Raw genomic sequence first — 21,354 nt, 5'->3', positions numbered from 1 at the left:
TTATAATAAAGCATTAAAACAGACTAAGCTAATACGAAACTGGATACGATTCTAAGACTGTTTTCTATATTTTCTAGGACATTTCTTGGCTCTAAAATCAATAACTAATATTTTAAAATAACCTTATTTTTACTATCAGAGGGATAGCCGTGTTAGTCTGGATCTGTAAAAGCGACAAAGAGTCCTGTGGCACCTTACAGACTAACAGACGTAGTGGAGCATAAGCTTTTGTGGGTGAATATCCACTTCGTCGGATGCATGTAGTGGAAATTTCCAGAGGCAGGTATAAATATGCAAGCAAGAATCAGGCTAGGGATAACAAGGTTAGTTCAATCAGGGAGGATGAGGCCCTCTTCTAGCAGTTGAGGTGTGAACACCAAGGGAGGAGAAACTGCTTTTGTAGTTGGCTAGCCATTCACAGTCTTTGTTTAATCCTGAGATGATGGTGTCAAATTTGCAAAAGAACTGAAGCTCAGCAGTTTCTCTTTGAAATCTGGTCCTGAAGTTTTTTTGCTGCAGGATGGCTACCTTTAAATCTGCTAGTGTGTGTCCAGGGAGGTTGAAGTGTTATTTTTACTATGTCACTCTTCTGAAGAAAAACATATCTGCATTCTTAGACTTTTCATTATAGAAAAGGAAACCCCACAGAACCACAGCATAAAGTAAAAATAGTTCTAAGCATCCCAGCAGATTCTGGGGTTTTGGACTACAGTGCAGGATATTTTAAAAAATAAAACAATATTTCCAGGAGGAATGGGAAACAATTCCTTTTAGGTAAAGCCTGAGCTTCACATAATCTGTTTTCCAGAAGAACACACATATGACAGTTAACTCTTCTTAACACGAGGCAGCTTGATTCTTCCAAAAGGTTGAATTTGTCAGTGCTCTAATGCTTTCTCTTTCAGAAAGAATGATATCTTTTGTTTCCTGCTTCTTTGTTGCTAAGCTGAAAGTTGCTTTTCAGAGCCCAAAATATTTCACATTTTTAATGCAAACTTTTGGTTCAGTCCTATGGTCATTATTCATGCAGAATTCACATTAAAGACAGTCGGATAATAAAGCTAGACTACACTCCTTTCCATCTATTAAAATCTTGCCATTGCTTGTCGGTCTCTTCAACTACACTTCAATCACCCTTTTCCCCTTCAACTCAATACTCACTGATTGAGATACTTACAACCATGGTGTTTACCTCCTCACCTCAAAACTGACTACTAGAATCAATGGTTATCAAAAAGAAAAGGAGTACTTGTGGCACCTTAGAGACTAACAAATTTATTAGAGCACAAGCTTTCGTGAGTTACAGCTCACTTCATCGGATGCATTTGGTGGAAAATATAGAGGGAAGATTGATATACACACACAGAGAACATGAAACAATGGGTTTATCATACACACTGTAAGGAGAGTGATCACTTAAGATAAGCCATCACCAGCAGCAGGCGGGGGAAAGGAGGAAAACCTTTCATGGTGACAAGCAAGGTAGGCTATTTCCAGCAGTTAACAAGAATATCTGAGGAACAGTGGGGGGGTGGGGTGGGGGGGAGAAAAAACATGGGGAAATAGTTTTACTTTGTGTAATGACTCATCCATTCCCAGTCTCAATTCAAGCCTATTCAAGTTAATTGTATCCAGTTTGCAAATTAATTCCAATTCAGCAGTCTCTCGTTGGGAGTCTGTTTTTGAAGATATTTGTTGAAGGATAGCCACTCTTAGGTCTGTAATTGAGTGACCAGAGAGATTGAAGTGTTCTCTGACTGGTTTTTGAATGTTATAATTTTTGACGTCTGATTTGTGTCCATTCATTCTTTTACGTAGAGACTGTCCAGTTTGACCAATGTACATGGCAGAGGGGCATTGCTGGCACATGATGGCATATATCACATTGGTAGATGCGCAGGTGAACGAGCCTCTGATAGTGTGGCTGATGTGATTAGGCCCTATGATGGTGTCCCCTGAATAGATATGTGGACAGAGTTGGCAACGGGCTTTGTTGCAAGGATAGATTCCTGGGTTAGTGGTTCTGTTGTGTACTGTGTGGTTGCTGGTGAGTATTTGCTTCAGATTGGGGGGCTGTTTATAAGCAAGGACTGGCCTGTCTCCCAAGATCTGTGAGAGTGATGGGTCATCCTTCAGGATAGGTTGTAGATCCTTGATGATGCATTGGAGAGGTTTTAGTTGGGGGCTGAAGGTGATGGCTAGTGGCGTTCTGTTATTTTCTTTGTTGGGCCTGTCCTGTAGTAGGTGACTTCTGGGTACTCTTCTGGCTCTGTCAATCTGTTTCTTCACTTCAGCAGGTGGGTATTGTAGTTGTAGGAATGCATGATAGAGATCTTGTAGGTGTTTGTCTCTGTCTGAGGGGTTGGAGCAAATGCGGTTATATCGTAGAGCTTGGCTGTAGACAATGGATTGTGTGGTATGATCTGGATGAAAGCTAGAGACATGTGGGTAGGAATAGCGGTCAGTAGATTTCCGATATAGGGTGGTGTTTATGTGACCATCGCTTATTAGCACCGTAGTGTCCAGGAAGTGGATCTCTTGTGTGGACTGATCCAGGCTGAGGTTGATGGTGGGATGGAAATTGTTGAAATCATGGTGGAATTCCTCAAGGGCTTCTTTTCCATGGGTCCAGATGATGAAGATGTCATCAATGTAGCGCAAGTAGAGTAGGGGCATTAGGAGACGAAAGCTGAGGAAGCATTGTTCTAAGTCAGCCATAAAAATGTTGGCATACTGTGGGGCCATGCGGGTACCCATCGCAGTGCCGCTGATTTGAAGGTATACATTGTCCCCAAATGTGAAATAGTTATGGGTGAGGACAAAGTCACAAAGTTCAGCCACCAGGTTAGCCGTGACATTATCGGGGATACTGTTCCTGACTGCTTGTAGTCCATCTTTGTGTGGAATGTTGGTGTAGAGGCTTCTACATCCATAGTGGCCAGGATGGTGTTTTTAGGAAGATCACCAAGGGACTGTAGTTTCCTCAGGAAGTCAGTGGTGTCTCGAAGATAGCTGGGAGTGCTGGTAACGAAGGGCCTGAGGAGGGAGTCTACATAGCCAGACAATCCTGCTGTCAGGGTGCCAATGCCTGAGATGATGGGGCATCCAGGATTTCCAGGTTTATGGATCTTGGGTAGCAGATAGAATACCCCAGGATGGGGTTCCAGGGGTGTGTCTGTGCGGATTTGTTCTTGTGCTTTTTCAGGGAGTTTCTTGAGCAAATGCTGTAGTTTCTTTTGGTAACCCGCAGTGGGATCAGAGGGTAATGGCCTTGTAGAAAGTGGTGTTGGAGAGCTGCCTAGTAGCCTCTTGTTCATACTCCGACCTATTCATGATGACGACAGCACCTCCTTTGTCAGCCTTTTTGATTATGATGTCAGAGTTGTTTCTGAGGCTGTGGATGGTATTGTGTTCTGCATGGCTGAGGTTATGGGGAAAGCGATGCTGCTTTTCCACAATTTCAGCTCGTGCATGTCGGCGGAAGCACTCTATGTAGAAGTCTAGGCTGCTGTTTCGACCTTCAGGAGGAGTCCACCCAGAATCCTTCTTTTTGTAGTGTTGGTAGGAAGGTCTCTGTGGGTTAATATGTTGGTCAGAGGTGTGTTGGAAATATTCCTTGAGTCGGAGACGTCGAAAATAGGATTCTAGGTCATCACAGAACTGTATCATGTTCATGGGGGTGGAGGGGCAAAAGGAGAGGCCCCGAGATAGGACAGATTCTTCTGCTGGGCTAAGAGTATAGTTGGATAGATTAACAATATTGCTAGGTGGGTTACGGGAACCACTGTTGTGGGCCCTTCTGGCATGTAGTCGTATTACACAAAGTAAAACTATTTCCCCATGTTATTTCTCCCCCCCACCCCACCGTTCCTCAGATATTCTTGTTAACTGCTGGAAATAGCCTACTTTGCTTGTCACCATGAAAGGTTTTCCTCCTTTCCCCCCCTGCTGCTGGTGATGGCTTATCTTAAGTGATCGCTCTCCTTACAGTGTGTATGATAAAACACATTGTTTCATGTTCTCTGTGTGTGTATATCAATCTTCCCTCTATATTTTCCACCAAATGCATCCGATGAAGTGAGCTGTAGCTCATGAAAGCTTATGCTCTAATAAATTTGTTAGTCTCTAAGGTGCCACAAGTACTCCTTTTCTTTTTGTGAATACAGACTAACACGGCTGCTACTCTGAAACCAATGGTTATCAGTATCAACGCTCTCTGCTCCACAGAAACTGCTCTTGCCAAAGTCTTGAATGACCTCTTCCTGGCTAAATCTCAGAACCATGCTTCTTTATGAGTGTAACTTTCACACTGAACATAGTCACCAAGCCACCTCCCTCACCACATTCAAATCCCTTTGCGAAAGTCACTTCTGCCACAAAAGCTAAGAGCTGTGAACCAGAGGATACATGGGGCGGGGGGGGGGGAAGAAAGGGAGAAGGAGCCTCAAGCTATATTTCTGGGGATCTTATCATCCATTTCTAGTCCATTTCTCTCTCCATACTTGTTTGATGACCATTTGAAATGGAAATCTGTTCCTGAACTAAATTTTCTTTATGAAGTGTCCAGCATAACTTTATGATTTTAGGGTTTCTCATAAGTGGCTGGCCCTGGTGATATTTTCTGCAAGAGGAACAAAAAACATGGAGGCATTTTTTCTGAGGAAACCCTCCTCCCCACAGCATGTCCTCCCCACAAAAAAAAATTAGATGGATTTAATAATTGGGAGTGGAAGGGTAAACAGCAGGTCAAATTTTGCCAAAAGTGTTCTTTTACAAATATATTTTGGTTAACAAGAAAACCCGTGAACTCAAACTACTTTTAAGATATCAGCTTCCTTAACTTACCTCACTAGGCCCATATATTCCTGTACACAAGTCATTAGCAAAAGCTTATTACTTGGTTAAGACCATTTTATAGAAGACCATGAACCAAATTCTGCTCTTAGTTCCACTAGCGAAAATATGAAGTTACTCTGAATGTATGTCAGTGTAACTGACAAGAGAATTTGGACCTATATGTGTTATAATATCCTCACAGCATACTATAAGTATGAATTAAAGATTTTGGATGGTCTGAACTCAGAATTTTCATGTTTTAATTACTGTTGCCCTTTCTATACTTTCAATTAAGAAATCAAATACAAATCAACTTTTCTAATGAAGGTCATTATTTTGCCTGTAACATCATAGGATGATCTAAATATGACCTACACCTACATCATGTTCCCAAACTGTGGTTCAAGCATTTAACTCCATTACTCTGAGTTCAAAATCTACTCCACACTACGAAGCAATTCCCTGGAACCTTTCTATGCCTCTTGGCAGCTACGTAGCCAGAAAAAAAAAATTTATGTGAAATCAGGTTCAAGACAGATTTCTTCATATGTTGTAAGTGAAGAGATGCCTATTAAAATATATATTTTGGTAATTAAAAACAAATCTTTGCATCGGGGGTTTACAGCTTGTATATCAATTTTCAGGTTGTTTCATTTTCAAAGCGCAGAGACAGTAAACACTGAAACCAGGATTTTCAATGGAAATTCTAACACAACTTTAGCTAGTTCAATATTCATAGAATCATAGAAGACTAGGGTTGGAAGAGACCTCAGAAGATCATCTAGTCCAACCCCCTGCTCAAAGCAGGACCAATCCCAACTGATTCTCATCTATTAGAAATCAGAAAACAGCATACATGCAGCTGAAGAATCATATATACCAAGTATTATCACCTATAACATTAAGGGAAAGGTAGTAATTTATTTAATCCAAACTTTTCCTTATTTCAGCAGACACGTCAGATCACAAAAATGCTTAAATTCACAACAACCTTCTGTTGGCCTATGTGATTTACAAAGCAACTACTATGCCAAACTGTACATGATTCAGGACTTTGCTCTTAAAAAAATGGAAATATGTGAAAAATTCCTTTAAAACTTTTATCAAGGCCTTATAAAAAGAGCTTGGGAATCATATGCTAACTCCTGTTTGCAACCTAAAAAGCATATTGATCTTTATAATCTCATTCTCCAAAGATGACTAGAAAGACTAATAATTCCATTACCATCACTCCTTGACACATTCAAAATACTCATTTGGGAGTATTCTATATTCATTCTCCTGAAAACAAAGCAGGTAGCTTAGCTTTCAGGTACAGAATTACAAGGCTTCCTTATTATAATTATATATCTCTTTGTAATATGATTTTCCTTAACATGAGGCCACTTGTAATCTGACTCTTAGTTCTAATGTGGATCATAATAAACTCCCTATTTATCACATGGATGATGTTATATATAACATGTAAAATACAGGTCTCCTAAGAGTAGCCTTAAATAAAGTAAAAACATTGTACATTGAAAATAATAATAATTAGCTATGAAAAATGATCATTTGGTACCTTTTGAATTTTTGGGGGGTGGGGGAGAACAGAATTATATGCAACATAGCTTTATAAACTTTACATTTGATCATGTGAGGTGCTGAGCACTCTTCACTCCTTTCAGTGGAAGTGGAGGGCAATCAATGCGGATCAGAAATTGACTTAAGTTTTCTTTATTATATATTAGATATTACTTCTAATAAATTGTAAAGCCATTCATGTGTAGCGGCTCAGAAATTCCTAACTAACAGCAAGAATTGAAAGAGATCAGTGAATTCCTGCACTGTGTAGTTACTGATTTATCAGTACTTTCCGATACATAGAATATTAAGTTTGAAACCAACAGTGGCATAGTATCAATACTTAGACACTGAAAATACTGTAGCCATTACAGTATTTGTCTTTCACAAGATATTTGTCAATATGGTGGTAAGTTCTAGTGTTTAGTACAAAGTCCACTATAGGAATTTGTCCTTTCCTTTCCCCTGTGACAAAATCTGGATTTAATGCAAATCTTAAAAGAGTGTTTTGGGGAACACCACCAAGAAAGGCTTTGAATAAGCTACAGTGTCTGTTTTTAAAAGGGTTAATTTTTTACTCTATACTTCTGAAGATGACCTAGTACAAAGCAAGCTTCATCATTATCTAAAGAAGAAGGTTACTGACTGTAACCTTCTTATTTCAGCTAATGTCCCTGGATTTGGCTGCCCAAAATCTCAAATTTAGATAAAACTGAAGTTTATCTATATTCTAAGAAATTGTCTTGGTAACCAGAGTATACTCACTCTAAGAAGCAGAGGATAAATGTTTGGGAGAACAATTATATTTATCTATCAAGGTATTACAATGTGCTTTACTAAAAGACTAAGTGAATATACACAGATTAGTAAATAGACAGACTAAGAACTATATGGAGTCTACCAAAAAGACATCATATGCTCCTCATCATATCCTTCTTATACATTCAAAACCCTCTGGGTGAAATCCATCCCCAAGTATGGAGGTCCTGTGCCAAATCCCACTTGCATTTTCCATGGGGGAGGGTGGCAGGCAGTGCAGCCACTAAGGGGCAACTTCACAATTTTGTTACAGACTTTTAGCCGGCCTCAATAAATCACTGTAGGAGGGACTACTACATACATCTTATTTAAAGGACTTGGAAAGGCAGTCTCTAATTACTTCAGCCCGTAGTTAAGAACAGAGGCTATGCACCCTAAAGGCCTGTTGTGATTTGTGATGGTGAATTCTGTCCTCCCATCTCCATGGAGCTGGACACAAACACCAGTGAATTATTCCTGCTTTGTGAACAGTGGAACCTGTTTCACCCAGAGTGAATTGATCAACCTTGCAGCACACGCTGAAGGTCAACAGCCGTGGGCCACGTCTAGATTAGAAAAATAGATGTTGTTTAAAAATGTTAGCTAACACATATTAACTAACCTCTTTTTTAAAAACACTAATGTAGATGGGATTTAACTCACATAAAAAGGTGTCAACTGGTCAACCTTTGACTTCCCTGGGGTTGACCATGACCAGCTAGCATGTTTTAAAAAACATTAAAGTGTGCATGAGGTGGGTGAGAGCAGGGCTGGGTGGGGTGTGTGGAGTGGGTGACTGGGGTTAACGAGTGGAAGAGTGCAAGAGAATTCTAGGAGGGGGGCCAGGTGGGTAAGCAGGTATGTGGTGAGGGCAGGGAAATGTTGGGAAGCCATAGATGTACATGGTATCTGGGAGAGAAGAGGGCCACGTGCGGGGAGTTCCTGGAATGGTGGAACCAGAGTAGTAGATTGGCCATGGGGAGTTCATTCTCTACATGCCAAGGCATTAATGCCTGAAAGGCTCCTTGTGGCACTGCTGTCTCAGCTCCCCTGTACATCAAGGCAGTGCCCTGGAGGAAGCTGAGATGAGGAGCAGCAGTCCACACACAAAAAACAGATACATCAACACTTGGGGATTGACCTCCTCTCCCGCATTCCCATGCCCAGAGCCCCTTTTGCATACTACGTCTCCCTAACACAATCCCCCTTCTCTACACACAGTTCTCCTCAGCCCATGTCCATCTACCTCCCCACTAGCCATCCGCAGTTCCCCCAATACCAGCAAGCACCACTTGGGGGAACATGGAAGTGGCTGTGTGGGAAGGGTATGGTGGTGAGCAGGGTATGTGTGGGGGTTAGGGCAGAGAGAGCACCCTTAGTTTGGCCCTGAATTTGCTCTCTGTTTTGGGACCACCATCTTACACTCTTTAAATTCATTCCACCACAGAAAATACTGCTGGGTGGTAAAAAGAGGGTTATTACCTGAGGGTGTGGGAGGTTTGCTAGGGACAAAGTTCTTTAACATGGCAGATAAATCTCTCCTCCCATTTTCCTTTTGTTTATTCTTCACAGCAGAGAGGTAGGGAAGCTCAGAGAACAGATCAGACAACACTGACCAAGTAACAGTGCACAAGAACAAAGAGGTAAGGGTGAAGCATAGGAGAATATGCCCACCTAGAATTCCAAGAACTATAAAGCACCAGAAGAGCAACACCACTCAGCGAGAGGAAAAAAGTTAGAAAAGAATGCAGTGATTCATGATATATGCTTTCAGGGTAAATTGATTCGTTATAATAAGAATATCTTTAAAATGCATCAGACATTGAAAGTATATGATGGAGTGTTAAAATCAAAAGAAAGTGATCTGTTAACAATGAACTGCAAAAGCGTGGAATTCCATAGCCCAAGTTTCGGATAATTAGATATTGAAATCTAATTCTTGTTGCTCTCTTATTTTAATTTACTCGTTACATGCTTTTCTACTTTCAACTAGACCTGCACTATTATTACTACTAAAGGTAATTTATATAGGGTTGCAAATTTACACAGAGATTTTCAGAGTAAGATATATTACCTGTCCCAAAAAAGCTTTTTATACAGGCATACAGATTGATTTGAAAATTGAAAGAAAGAGCTTATTCTTCTGTACCCACCCAATACTTTAACTTACTGTCTCTGTGCTGCCATAAATGAGACCTAGTTTAACCCCAATTTATCTCTGCTTGTGTCAGTAATGTTGAAAATACTATGGAGGTGTTGCTTGCACTCCCATTAAGAACTTCTTAAAAGCAACATGAATGGGCTGTAATAAGACATCTAACCCCTCCAGTCCACCTTAAATTTGGCATCTCTAAGTTGGTCTGTAACTCTGCATCTGTCTTGTTTCAAAATGGTCATATGAAGAGGAAACTATAGTTCAAGATTGCCAAAATTATTTGGGATGTAAAGGAGAAAGCATATTTTATAATGATGATGTGAAATTTTGATTCCTTTTGAGTTTTAATTGCTCAATGACCTAAAAACCTTGAACCCTATTTAAAACAGTTAATATGGAGGCTCTTACTGAATCCTCTAGCTTTAAGGTGAAAAATTGATTGAAGGAAGAGAAATTCAGGCCAACCTAAGTCAAGAGAAGTTTTGTCACTGACATTTATGGAGCCATGATTTCATCCAAAAGGAGACACTTTGTAGAGCTTCTGGTCCAAGTATCTTCATCAAGATTTGACATGTGAAATAGGAAAAAGCCACATTTTCTAAAAAGAAATCTAAAAATATTTTCCCAGCTCTGAATTGGCAAATACTACAGACATTTTCTCTGAAGCATTCATTTTAAAACTTAAGTTAAATGAAACATATTTCTTCAAACGTAAGTACCTAGTAAAAATGTTCTGTCCTCAATTTCAAAGCTACGAGTAAACAGCAAAAAAGCCTTTTGGAATGGAAATATGATATACTACTCAGAAATGAATTTTAAACTAGTATTTCAGAGGAAAATCTCACCTTCCCTGCTTCTGATTGGGAGAAATCACAAACTTCTAACAAAATCAAACATGTAGCTATGTATAGCTAATATTAGAAACTAAATAGCAATCTAGCAAAGGACTGGCATGTAACCAATATACCAGCCTTTAATTCTCTAGAAATGTCCAGATGTAACATGACCATCACACCAATACCATCATTTGGGGGATCACATGCATGCATTCTGTACGAAAACCATTTAAAAATTATCTCTGAGCTATTCATTTATAACAGCAATAATGTCTTCATTGTAGGGCATTCCATGGAGATTAATGATCTCCTGGGACTAATGCCTATATGTGGATCATTAGTCTGAGGAAGAGCATTTCCTTTATTGTAATAATTTAAATATTCACCAGCAACAACAAAAATCATAATTTTAAGCAATTATTTGTTTTCACTCTTGCGCAAGCAATGATGTACCTATTGTTAACAAAAGAGGCACTTCCATTCTTAGACATGTAAAGTCACTGAAAGAAACACAGACTGTTAGAAACAACTCTCCAGCCCTTTCATATGGTTAAACATTTTGTAGGGGAAGTCCAAAAAATATGTAATTCTCACAACACATTTTTTTATATTTTGTAGGAGTTTTCTAACAATTGTTAACTAAAGAAATACAATCACATGGAAAAATATTTTGTTTTTATTCTCAGCCCTACTCCACAGGTTTGTTTGAGTTAGTTGATCTGTACTGTCAATCACTGATGCAGAAAGGAAAGTTACTCATCGGTAGATGGAGATCTCAAAGTATATTGCCTGGGAAGACCCAGACTCACTCATCCTAGTTCCCTGCTTCTTTGGAGTCCTCATCTGATATTCTCAATTGTTGCAAAAAAACTAAGGGCAGTGGGGAGATGGTCCCTTATATAACTTCACACTAAATGTTTTGATTCATGGAGCCCTGATGACACACATGCAACTCTGCAAAGGCAATATACCTGTTACTGGAGCACTGAGAGTAAGTAAACTTTCTTTTTTCTTGCATGTGTCTATCATTGTGGCAGCAAGGATTTTTAAAGAATCCTGTAGTATAATGGAAATGGGGGGCTGGAACCTAAACAGAAGAATGGGATGAGTTCTAATTTGCTTCATTTTTCTGTTGACCGCAAGGGGCAGAGCTATCAGTGGAAAAGCACACAAAGCCTAACTTAAGAGAAGCAGTCTCCAGTTTTGCACTCACAATTAATTAAACATACTTGCTGTGTCACAACACAAAGATAGCTATCCACCGTGAAGATAATGGAGCACTGAATGCTGCTTACCAGAGCTTACAACTAAACCGAACCCACAGTTCCAAGGGATCAAGTCAACACTGATATTACAGAAACATACACTACATCTACCATTGCATTATTATTAATTTTTATTTATATTACAATAGTGCTTAAAGACCCCAACCAGGATTAGAGTGTCATTGTAATAGACATTATGCGACCATATAGTAAGAGTCAATCTTTGCCCTGTAGAATTTATAATCTAAATAGACAAGATAAAAGTTGGAAGATTTCATAGATTCCAAAGCCGGAAAGGATCATTGTGATCATCTAGCCACACATAGGACATTGAATTCCCCTAAAATAATTCCTAGACCAGATCTTTAAGAAAAACACCCACTCTTGATTTAAAAAGTGTCTCCACAACCCTTGGTAAGTTGTTCCAATGGATAATTATTCTAATTGTTAAACATTTACACCTCACTTCCAATTTGAATTTGTCTAGCTTCAACTTCCAGCCATTGGACCATGTTCTCTGTGAGACTGACGAGTCCATTAGTAAATATTTGTTCTCCATGTAGGTACTTATAAACCAGTCTTCTTCACTTAGCAGCCTACAAGCCAGATCCAGCCTAAAAGGGCCTTCTGTTTGGCCTGCCAGGCATCAGTGGCTCCATCCTGCTCCCTTCCTGCTACTCTGCCCCAGGCTCCTAATGGCTTCTGCACTTGCCCTGCTAATCCCAGCTGCAGTGTCCCTACGCTGACCAGCCTCTGAGCACCTAGTGTAGGAGTTGAGTCCTTAGGTGCTTTTCAAATTCCCATTAGGTGCCTATCTACATCTTTAAGCACCTAAATACCTTTACAAATCTAGTCCACAGAAACCAAATAAATTACTTAAAATAAACTTGTTTAAAAACATACATGAAAAGTCACTATGTGCTGCAACAAATAATGTACAGGTTTCAGAGTAGCAGCCATGTTAGTCTGTATTTGCAAAAAGAAAAGGAGTACTTGTGGCACCTTAGAGACTAACAAATTTATTTGAGCATAAGCTTTAGTGAGCTACAGCTCACTTCATCGGATGCACTCAGTGGAAAATACAGTGGGGAGATTTATATACATAGAGAACATGAAACAATGGGTGTTACCATACACACGGTAACCAGAGTGATCACTTAAGATGAGCTATTACCAGCAGGAGAGCGGGGGGGGGGGGAGGGGAGGTGGAGGAAGGAAACTTTTAGTAGTGATGTCAAGGTTCCTTCCCCACTCTGAACTCTATGGTTCAGATGTGGGGACCTGCATGAAAACCTCCTAAGCTTACTTTTACCAGCTTAGGTTAAAACTTCCCCAAGGTACAAACTATTTTACCCTTTGCCCTTGGACTTCCACTGCCACCACCAAACATTTGACTAGGTTTACTGGGAAAAAGTTATTTGGGAACGTCTTTCCCCCCAAAATCCTCACCAAAACCTTGCGCCCCCGTGCCTGGGGAAGGCTTGATAAAAATCCTCACCAATTTGCATAGGTGAACACAGACCCAAACCCTTGGATCTTAAGAACAATGAAAAAGCATTCAATTTCTTACAAGAAGAATTTTAATATAAGAAAAGGTAAAAAGAATCAACTCTGTAAAATCAGGATGGTAAATACCTTACAGGGTAATTAGATTCAAAACACAGAGAATCCCTCTAGGCAAAACCTTAAGTTAGAAGAAAGACACAAAGACAAGAATATTCATTCTATTCAGCACAGTCTAATTTCTCAGCCATTTAAAGAAATCATAATCTAACACATATCTAGCTAGATTACTTACTAAGTTCTAAGACTCCATTCCTGTTCTGTCCCCGGCAAAAGCAACACACAGATAGATCCTTTGTTTCTCCCTCCCTCCAGCTTTGAAAGTATCTTCTCTCCTCATTGGTCATTGTGGTCAGGTGCCAGTGAGGTTATCCTAGCTTCTTAATCTTTTACAGGTGAAAGGATTTTTCCTCTGGCCAGGAGGGATTTTAAAGGTGTTTACCCTTCCCTTTATATTTATGACAAGTGATAATCAAGGTGGGCCATTTCCAGCAGTTGACAAGAACGTCTGAGGAACAGTGCGGGGTGGGGGATAAACATGGGAAACAGTTTTACTTTGTGTAATGACCCATCCACTCCCAGTCTCTATTCAAGCCTAAATTAATTGTATCCAGTTTGCAAATTAATTCCAATTCAGCAGTCTCTCGCTGGAGTCTGTTTTGGAAGTTTTTTTTTGTTGAAGTAATGCCACTTTTAGGTCTGTATTCGAGTGACCAGAGAGATTGAAGTGTTCTCTGACTGGTTTTTGAATGTTATAATTCTTGACCTCTGATTTGTGTCCATTTATTCTTTTACGTAGAGACTGTCCAGTTTGACCAATGTACATGGCAGAGGGGCATTGCTGGCACATGAGGGCATATATCACATTGGTAGATGCGCAGGTGAACGAGCCTCTGATAGTGTGGCTGATGTGATTAGGCCCTATGATGGTGCCCCCTGAATAGATATGTGGACAGAGTTGGCAATGGGCTTTGTTGCAAGGATAGGTTCCTGGGTTAGTGGTTTTGTTGTGTGGTTGCTGGTGAGTATTTGGTTCAGATTGGGGGGCTGTCTGTAAGCAAGGACTGGCCTGTCTCCCAAGATCTGTGAGAGTGATGGGTCGTCCTTCAGGATAGGTTGTAGATCCTTGATGATGCGTTGGAGAGGTTTTAGTTGGGGGCTGAAGGTGATGGCTAGTGGCGTTCTGTTATTTTCTTTGTTGGGCCTGTCCTGTAGTAGGTGACTTCTGGGTACTCTTCTGGCTTTGTCAATCTGTTTCTTCACTTCAGCAGGTGGGTATTGTAGTTGTAAGAGTACTTGATAGAGATCTTGTAGGTGTTTGTCCAAAGTTCAGCCACCAGGTTTGCCGTGAAATTATCGGGGACACAAATCAGACATCAAGAATTATAACATTCAAAAACCAGTCAGAGAACACTTCAATTTCTCTGGTCACTCGATTACAGACCTAAAAGTGGCAATACTTCAACAAAAAAAACTTCTAAAACAGACTCCAGCGAGAGACTGCTGAATTGGAATTAATTTGCAAACTGGATACAATTAATTTAGGCTTGAATAGAGACTGGGAGTGGATGGGTCATTACACAAAGTAAAACTATTTCCCATGTTTATCCCCCCCACCCCGCACTGTTCCTCAGACGTTCTTGTCAACTGCTGGAAATGGCCCACCTTGATTATCACTTGTCATAAATATAAAGGGAAGGGTAAACACCTTTAAAATCCCTCCTGGCCAGAGGAAAAATCCTTTCACCTGTAAAGGATTAAGAAGCTAGGAAATAGTTTTACTTTATATAATGACTCATCCACTCCCAGTCTCTATTCAAGCTGAAGTTAATTGTATCCAGCTTGCAAATTAATTCCAATTCAGCAGTCTCTTGATGGAGTCTGTTTTTGAAGTTTTTTTGTTGAAGGATAGCCACTCTCAGTTCTGTAATCATGTGACCGGAGAGACTGACGTGTTCTCCAATTGGTTTTTGAATGTTATAATTCTTGACATCTGATTTATGTCCATTTATTCTTTTATGTAGAGACTGTCCAGTTTGACCAATGTACATGGCAGAGGGGCATTGCTGGCACATGATGGCATATATCACATTGGTAGATGCGCAGGTGAACGAGCCTCTGATAGCGTGACTGATGTGATTAGGCCCTGTGATGGTGTCCCCTGAATAGATATGTGGACAGAGTTGGCAACGGGCTTTGTTGCAAGGATAGGTTCCTGGGTTAGTGGTTCTGTTGTGTGGTTGCTGGTGAGTATTTGCTTCAGGTTGGGGGGCTGTCTGTAAACAAGGACTGGCCTGTCTCCCAAGATCTGTGAGAGTGATGGGTCGTCCTTCAGGATAGGTTGTAGATCCTTGATGATGCGTTGGAGAGGTTTTAGTTGGGAGCTGAAGGTGATGGCTAGTGGTGTTCTGTTATTTTCTTTGTTGGGCCTGTCCTGTAGTAGGTGATATAAATCTCCCCACTGTATTTTCCACTGAATGCATCCGATGAAGTAAGCTGTAGCTCACGAAAGCTTATGCTCAAATAAATTTGTTAGTCTCTAAGGTGCCACAAGTACTCCTTTTCTTTTTTGGAATTACAGTATATTCTGGTACTACTTAGAACATCCCTGCAAAACTAAAATGTGTGAAAACCAGATGATTATTTAAAGACTAGACAGATCATGATGTTAAATTGGGATCCAACCCATTTTCCTACAGTAATTTAATATTGCAAACATGGGTGTATATTCCAATTACAAAATATTGTGACTCCAGCACGCCATGTAGTTAACTAATGAAGATTTGTGCAAAGAAACTTGTTTGGTGAGTTTTATCTAAAATTTTGCACTGACCGATTTTAAAAGCCCCACTGAACTTATTTAAAGTCCTTACCAGTTAATTTCTTCACAGGTTGGAGCCGAACACTGATAGACTGATGTGTGAGTAAGGGGGAGGATGGAAGAGAGCGAGACATGCCCTCCATAATCCGAATGTGCTGCATACCTTCGGTCACTGGGAGTGGTGGAATAGCGTAGTCTGGTTCAAAAGCACAGTCGTTCTCTGTGGAGGTGCCTGACAGGAACGTAAAAATAAAACAGAACAGTTTGTAATAAAAGGCAGCCTACTGTTTTTATCATTTCCTAGACTCAGGAATTTGCTGGCTTAGGCTGGCTAGACACTTTAATATTTCCATACTATTTCTCACAAAATCACACAAACTTTTTTGTATTGGACTGCTCTGTCTCATGCTCATCTTACAAAGTGTTTATGCTTCCCATGAAGAAATTACATTTATACAATAGCAAACAGGTGAATGTCTGATATAGAGTAATGAACAACATAAAACTTAAATTCTAACTAGTTATCATTTTGCTTTGTTAAGTATTCTAGAGTGATCAGTTTTCATGTAATTACTACCCTGGGCGAATAATTGATTTTTTTCAGCCAACAAACCAAAAAATCAGAACAAATCTTCATGTTGGTTCTGAAAATTTTTGGAATTTGTCAGCAAATTGGAAAAGTCCACTCACCTTCAAAAAAGTGCATGTGTGCGCGCACATGTCCCTCTTATTACCTTTAGCCTAGTGGTTAGTAGGCCACTTGCCTTGGAGATGGGAGGTCCAGGTTTGAGTCCCTACTGTGGAGTAAGGACTTGAACTCAAATATATCTCCTGTCAGGTGAGCATCCTAATCACCAGGTTTACAGGCTATTCAGGGGTTGGTTGCTCTCAGTGTCTCCTTTTGAAGCTGTTCCACATTGCACAAATATATAAAAACTCATTGGAGCAGGGACTTGAATTCAGGTCTCCCTTCTACCAAAGAAGTACCCTTACCACTGAGCTATAGATTATTCCACAGTCAATCTGTCCTGTTGAAGCTGTTAGACTTTCTATAAATACTTAAATATTAACTGGGCAAAAGAGCAAGAAAGTGTGTGAGAATGACTCTTTGGCCTGGGAGATAGAAGATATAGACTTGGATCTGCTCTCTGCCTGGATTACACTGTGCATCAATATTTACCTTCTTCATTTTACCTGCTTCTTCACTTTGTAATATGATTTATTTATTAATTTGAATTTTAATACTCTGCAATAAAAGAGCACCACCTAGTGCTCTTGCTAATCTTTCAAAAATACACTAATAAATGATGATGAACAGGTTTGTGCTCACTAGTATCAGTTTTTGTACTCTGTTATAGTAGCTATAAATGTATATTGTATTCTGTTTTTCAATTTCATTGCTGCTTTAAATAATTAAATACTTACATTATTTTATTTAAAATAAATATATTTATAAATGTATAAAAGACATTTACATTCCTAAATACAAATATTCCTAAAATAAAAATAAAAAATTTGTTTGACATAGTTCAGAGTTTGGTTTTGTTTATAGAAGGATATTTGTCAATAGATATACAGAAATTCTTACGTTATATGATATAAAATAGATCTGTTTTAAAATAAAGTGTAAGGAGTCTGTTCATAAAGGTTTTCAAATGTATTGTTTCTTATGACTTACAATCCCAAATAGATTTCCTCCAACCCCATCCAAAAGATTCCTGTCTGGTGCACACATCCAAAATTCTGGAATCTCAGACTAGTCAGAAATCTTTAGGCTCTAAAAACTACAGAATTAACAGACCTTAATGTGTATTTCATGCAATTCTATGGGACCACACAGAAACAGATCCCTTAGATTTCTATTTGTCCAGTGATGCTATCTATTGCCCTTTTCACTTCTCCCCTCTCATTTATTAGAATGAGAGAGGAGCTGTGAAAGATGGAGTCTGTTACCTTATTATTTCTTTAACATTCTTGTAGAACAGAAAATCTAAGCTAAATTGCTGGCATACAGATGAGAAGTCATTCCTTACAAGAAGAAAAGGAGTACTTGTGGCACCTTAGAGACTAACAAATTTATTAGAGCATAAGCTTTCGTGAGCTACAGCTCACTTCATCGGATGCATTTGAAGTGAGCTGTAGCTCACAAAAGCTTATGCTCTAATAAATTTGTTAGTCTCTAAGGTGCCACAAGTACTCCTTTTCTTTTTGCGAATACAGACTAACACGGCTGCTACTCTGATTCCTTACAAGGTTACCTGCTAAGACTAGATTTACTCAGAGGAGATACTGGGTCAAAGTCTCAACTGGTATAAATCAGAAGAGTGGAGCTATGCAAATTTACACCATCTGAGAATTTGGCTCCTGTTTCTCTGATTCTTAAACACTTTATGTAGATAGAGAGCTCTATATTTTCTGCAGTCTTATCACTAGGCACTAAAGAGCCTTTGGGCTAAGTAAAATACCTTTACCGAATTGAATTGTTGACTTTGTTTGAACTCGGTTGATAATTTTAGAATCTAATTGAAGCTCCTCAAGGAACAGTACAGTCAAATGGTTCATTTTATTTGTCCTTGTTCTTTTTTCAAGTTCAAAGTTTATTCTGTATCTCACTGCCACTCATTTCTGCAATTGCTCTGGAACCCTTTCTACCGAAAGCCCTACCAAACAAAAAACAAACAAACAAAAGAAAAGGAAATTAATAAAAGCTTTAAAAGAAGCTCATAACTCTACCTCAAGGAGAGGCTTAACCTAAAAAGGGAGAAGTGTGAGAGAAGTCCACTGAAGTTCTCTGCGGACTTTGCTATTGATTTTCTGTGGAAGGTACTGCTGAGTAAGTAATATGGAAAATTATGATTTATTCATTAAGCCTCCCTTAGTTTTCCTAACTGATGGTCAAGCTCTTAGTTAAATAGAAGAGGGAAAATTAGAAATGATGCATGAGATTGTCACCCCTTTCTTGTCCCTTTATGCCTGTTACAAGTGCTGGAGAGGTACAAAGGGTCTTGAGAAGCCCTGAATCCAGCTGGGGGAAAATTTCCCCATGTATAGGAACTGAGGAAGATTACTGCAGGACTCCCTCACAAACTCTAGCACAGGGAGTATGCTTGGGGCAGGCGGAGCATAGCTCCAGCCCAGAACACGGCAGAGATTCTGAGAAGCACAACCACCCATAGGGCAGCCTGCTGTGACTTCGACTGGGGCTGTTAAAATTACACCACTGGCTACTCTGGCCCCCAGAACAGCCCAGAATTGGGAAGGCATGAAGATGACTTGAAGCCACCTTAGCTCTTGTTCATCTTGGGCTATGAGTTCTCTGCTACTCCTCTTAATTATTAGTATTTGGGGCCACAAAAAGAAATTTGTCAAAATCTATGCTAGCCTCTGCTACACAAAAGTTGCAAAAGGAATGATCTGCATCAATCTTTAATTTTATAGCGATAAACTGCCACATATTAAAATGCCACATTCTCTCTCTCCCAAGTAATGACGACATCTGAGAACTGTTCCTAAGCCAATTGTTTGGAAGCATGTGCTCAGAGGACCAGAATGGTACTTTGGGGCTTCATATAGTTCAGTTTCTTAAATTACTGGCTTGGAAAGGAAGCTCAACTTGCCTGGGTGCAAAATTAAATATTTGACAAAAAGTACCGTTCACTGAGTTGCTGTTATTTTACAAAAGAGTAGGGTTGCAAACGTGTAATTTATGGCATAATTTGGATCATTATCTTAAAATTTTAGCTAGTTTCTTGAGGTCAGTTTTGTGATCAGGAACGGATTAACTGATTTCTTAAAAATAAAAACTGATCCAAATTTTCACACATCACTTGCAACAAATCAGTTCTAATATTTGAAAAGAATTACTTCAGGACCTTCTGTTTCCAGAGACATCTCACTAGTACATTGGAGTATTGTGGAGTTCTGGGATAACTTGCCTCCATATTTACAACTGTTATCCTTTATATTTTACTGCAAATATACATGATTTGATATCTGATGCATAAACTATACTTACTGAGCAGAGAATTATGAGAGGTGCATCTAAATTTCTCCCAGATCATCTCATTTCTTTGATTTTGCAAAAGATCAGATAGATTTTAGCCAGGGGCTCTGATCACCTTTGTTCCTGTGTTATAATTTTCCTCTCTGAAAGTAATTATTTGATTTTCATTGGATAGCTTTGTGTGACTTTCAGTAGTTTATGTGAATAAATGTAGGTTTATAAAAACTAATTCACAGAGGATGGATAACAGAGGTGAATTGTCACATGTGGATAAAGCAGAAAAGATAAATGCCTTCAATACATTATAATTCAGAAGAGAACAGCCTGAGTTTATTGTAGCTGTCCAAAAAAGGCTATATCAACAGTGTAAAATAGTCAAGGGAATACATTATTCATTCACATAGCAGGAAACAGATTTAAATAATGCTGAAGTTCTCAGACAACTCCTTATCAGAAAACTGATAAAAAGTTACACATTTTACAGCTAAAATATATGGACCCATAACCAATCTCAAAGTCATGGAATACTTCACAACATAGCTGTATCCTTCTACAATGAAAAACAAAAAAAAATTAACTATTATTACATATGTATGCTCAAGTGCAGTACTGGATGCCTCCATGTAGGACTCTTAACATCCATCAGACAATTGATGAGCATTCATTACAATCCATGTTATTTTACTTTGTCCATGTATTGAAGATATAATCCTTAACTAATTTTTTTTGCTTTTAAGATTTTAATAATCTCCAAGTCATTATACTGCAGTTTCTTTGATATGCAAATTTCCAATTAATTCATAATGGATAACAACTTTTGCCATGATTGCTAAAAATACTTTCAGTTGGATGCTTTGGTCTGCTCTTTATACTTCATACTGTTAAATGTTAAGCACATGCCTAAATGCTTTGCTGGATTGGGGCCAGAGTGCTCAGCAGTTTGCAGGATGATGCCCCTGGAGGAGTGCTATGGAGAGGTTTAAAATTCCTTGAAAACACAAGTTCAAATTCCAGCATTCTGAGACAGCTTTAGTAAGCACCACACAGTTTACTGCATGTGGTTCTTTGGAAGAGATGTGTAAGGCTTGCATGCTCTGCATTTGCTCCATTATAGTATAGGTCTGCAAAAGAATCTGTGGCCATAATATCTGGTACTTGTCTAAAGCTGAGGGGAAACTGAGAGTCCAGTGTATTTCTATATAAAATGAACAATAAATAAAGCAATAATGTGAACAAACAGCCATACAAATTGATAGCACCTGCCATCTAAATTCTCAAAATGCTTTGCAAACTTTAATGTACTAACCCTCATAAAATCCTTGTCAGGGGATGTTATCTTCATTTTACAGATACAGAAGTTGAGGCACAAAAAATTAATTGACTTGCTTAAAGTCACACAGAGCAAGTAATTGGCAGAGCTGGAAAAAGAATCCAGAAACACTGGATTTCAGTCTCTTGTTCAAAACACTGGACCATTCTCTCTCTCTTTCTCTCTCTCTCTTTTAATCATTAAT

At 39.2% G+C, this 21,354-nt stretch overlaps 1 protein-coding gene across 7 annotated transcripts in view; it reads right to left on the bottom strand.

Moving 5' to 3' along the window:
• Positions 1-21,354, bottom strand: part of TANC2 (tetratricopeptide repeat, ankyrin repeat and coiled-coil containing 2) — a 702,178-nt gene that overhangs the window by 345,590 nt on the left and 335,234 nt on the right. For 6 of the 7 annotated variants that reach the window (XM_043503351.1, XM_043503352.1, XM_038385380.2 and 3 more), the window contains one exon: positions 15,890-16,069. In XM_043503351.1, the coding sequence (XP_043359286.1) occupies positions 15,890-16,069 (180 nt within the window). The remainder of the gene's footprint in view (positions 1-15,889; positions 16,070-21,354) is intronic. The other variant, XM_043503355.1, reaches the window with a different exon arrangement.

Source organism: Dermochelys coriacea, chromosome 27 (genome assembly GCF_009764565.3).
Source record: "Dermochelys coriacea isolate rDerCor1 chromosome 27, rDerCor1.pri.v4, whole genome shotgun sequence".
NCBI lineage: Eukaryota > Metazoa > Chordata > Testudines > Dermochelyidae > Dermochelys > Dermochelys coriacea.
This window is presented reverse-complemented; position numbering and strand designations above follow the sequence as displayed.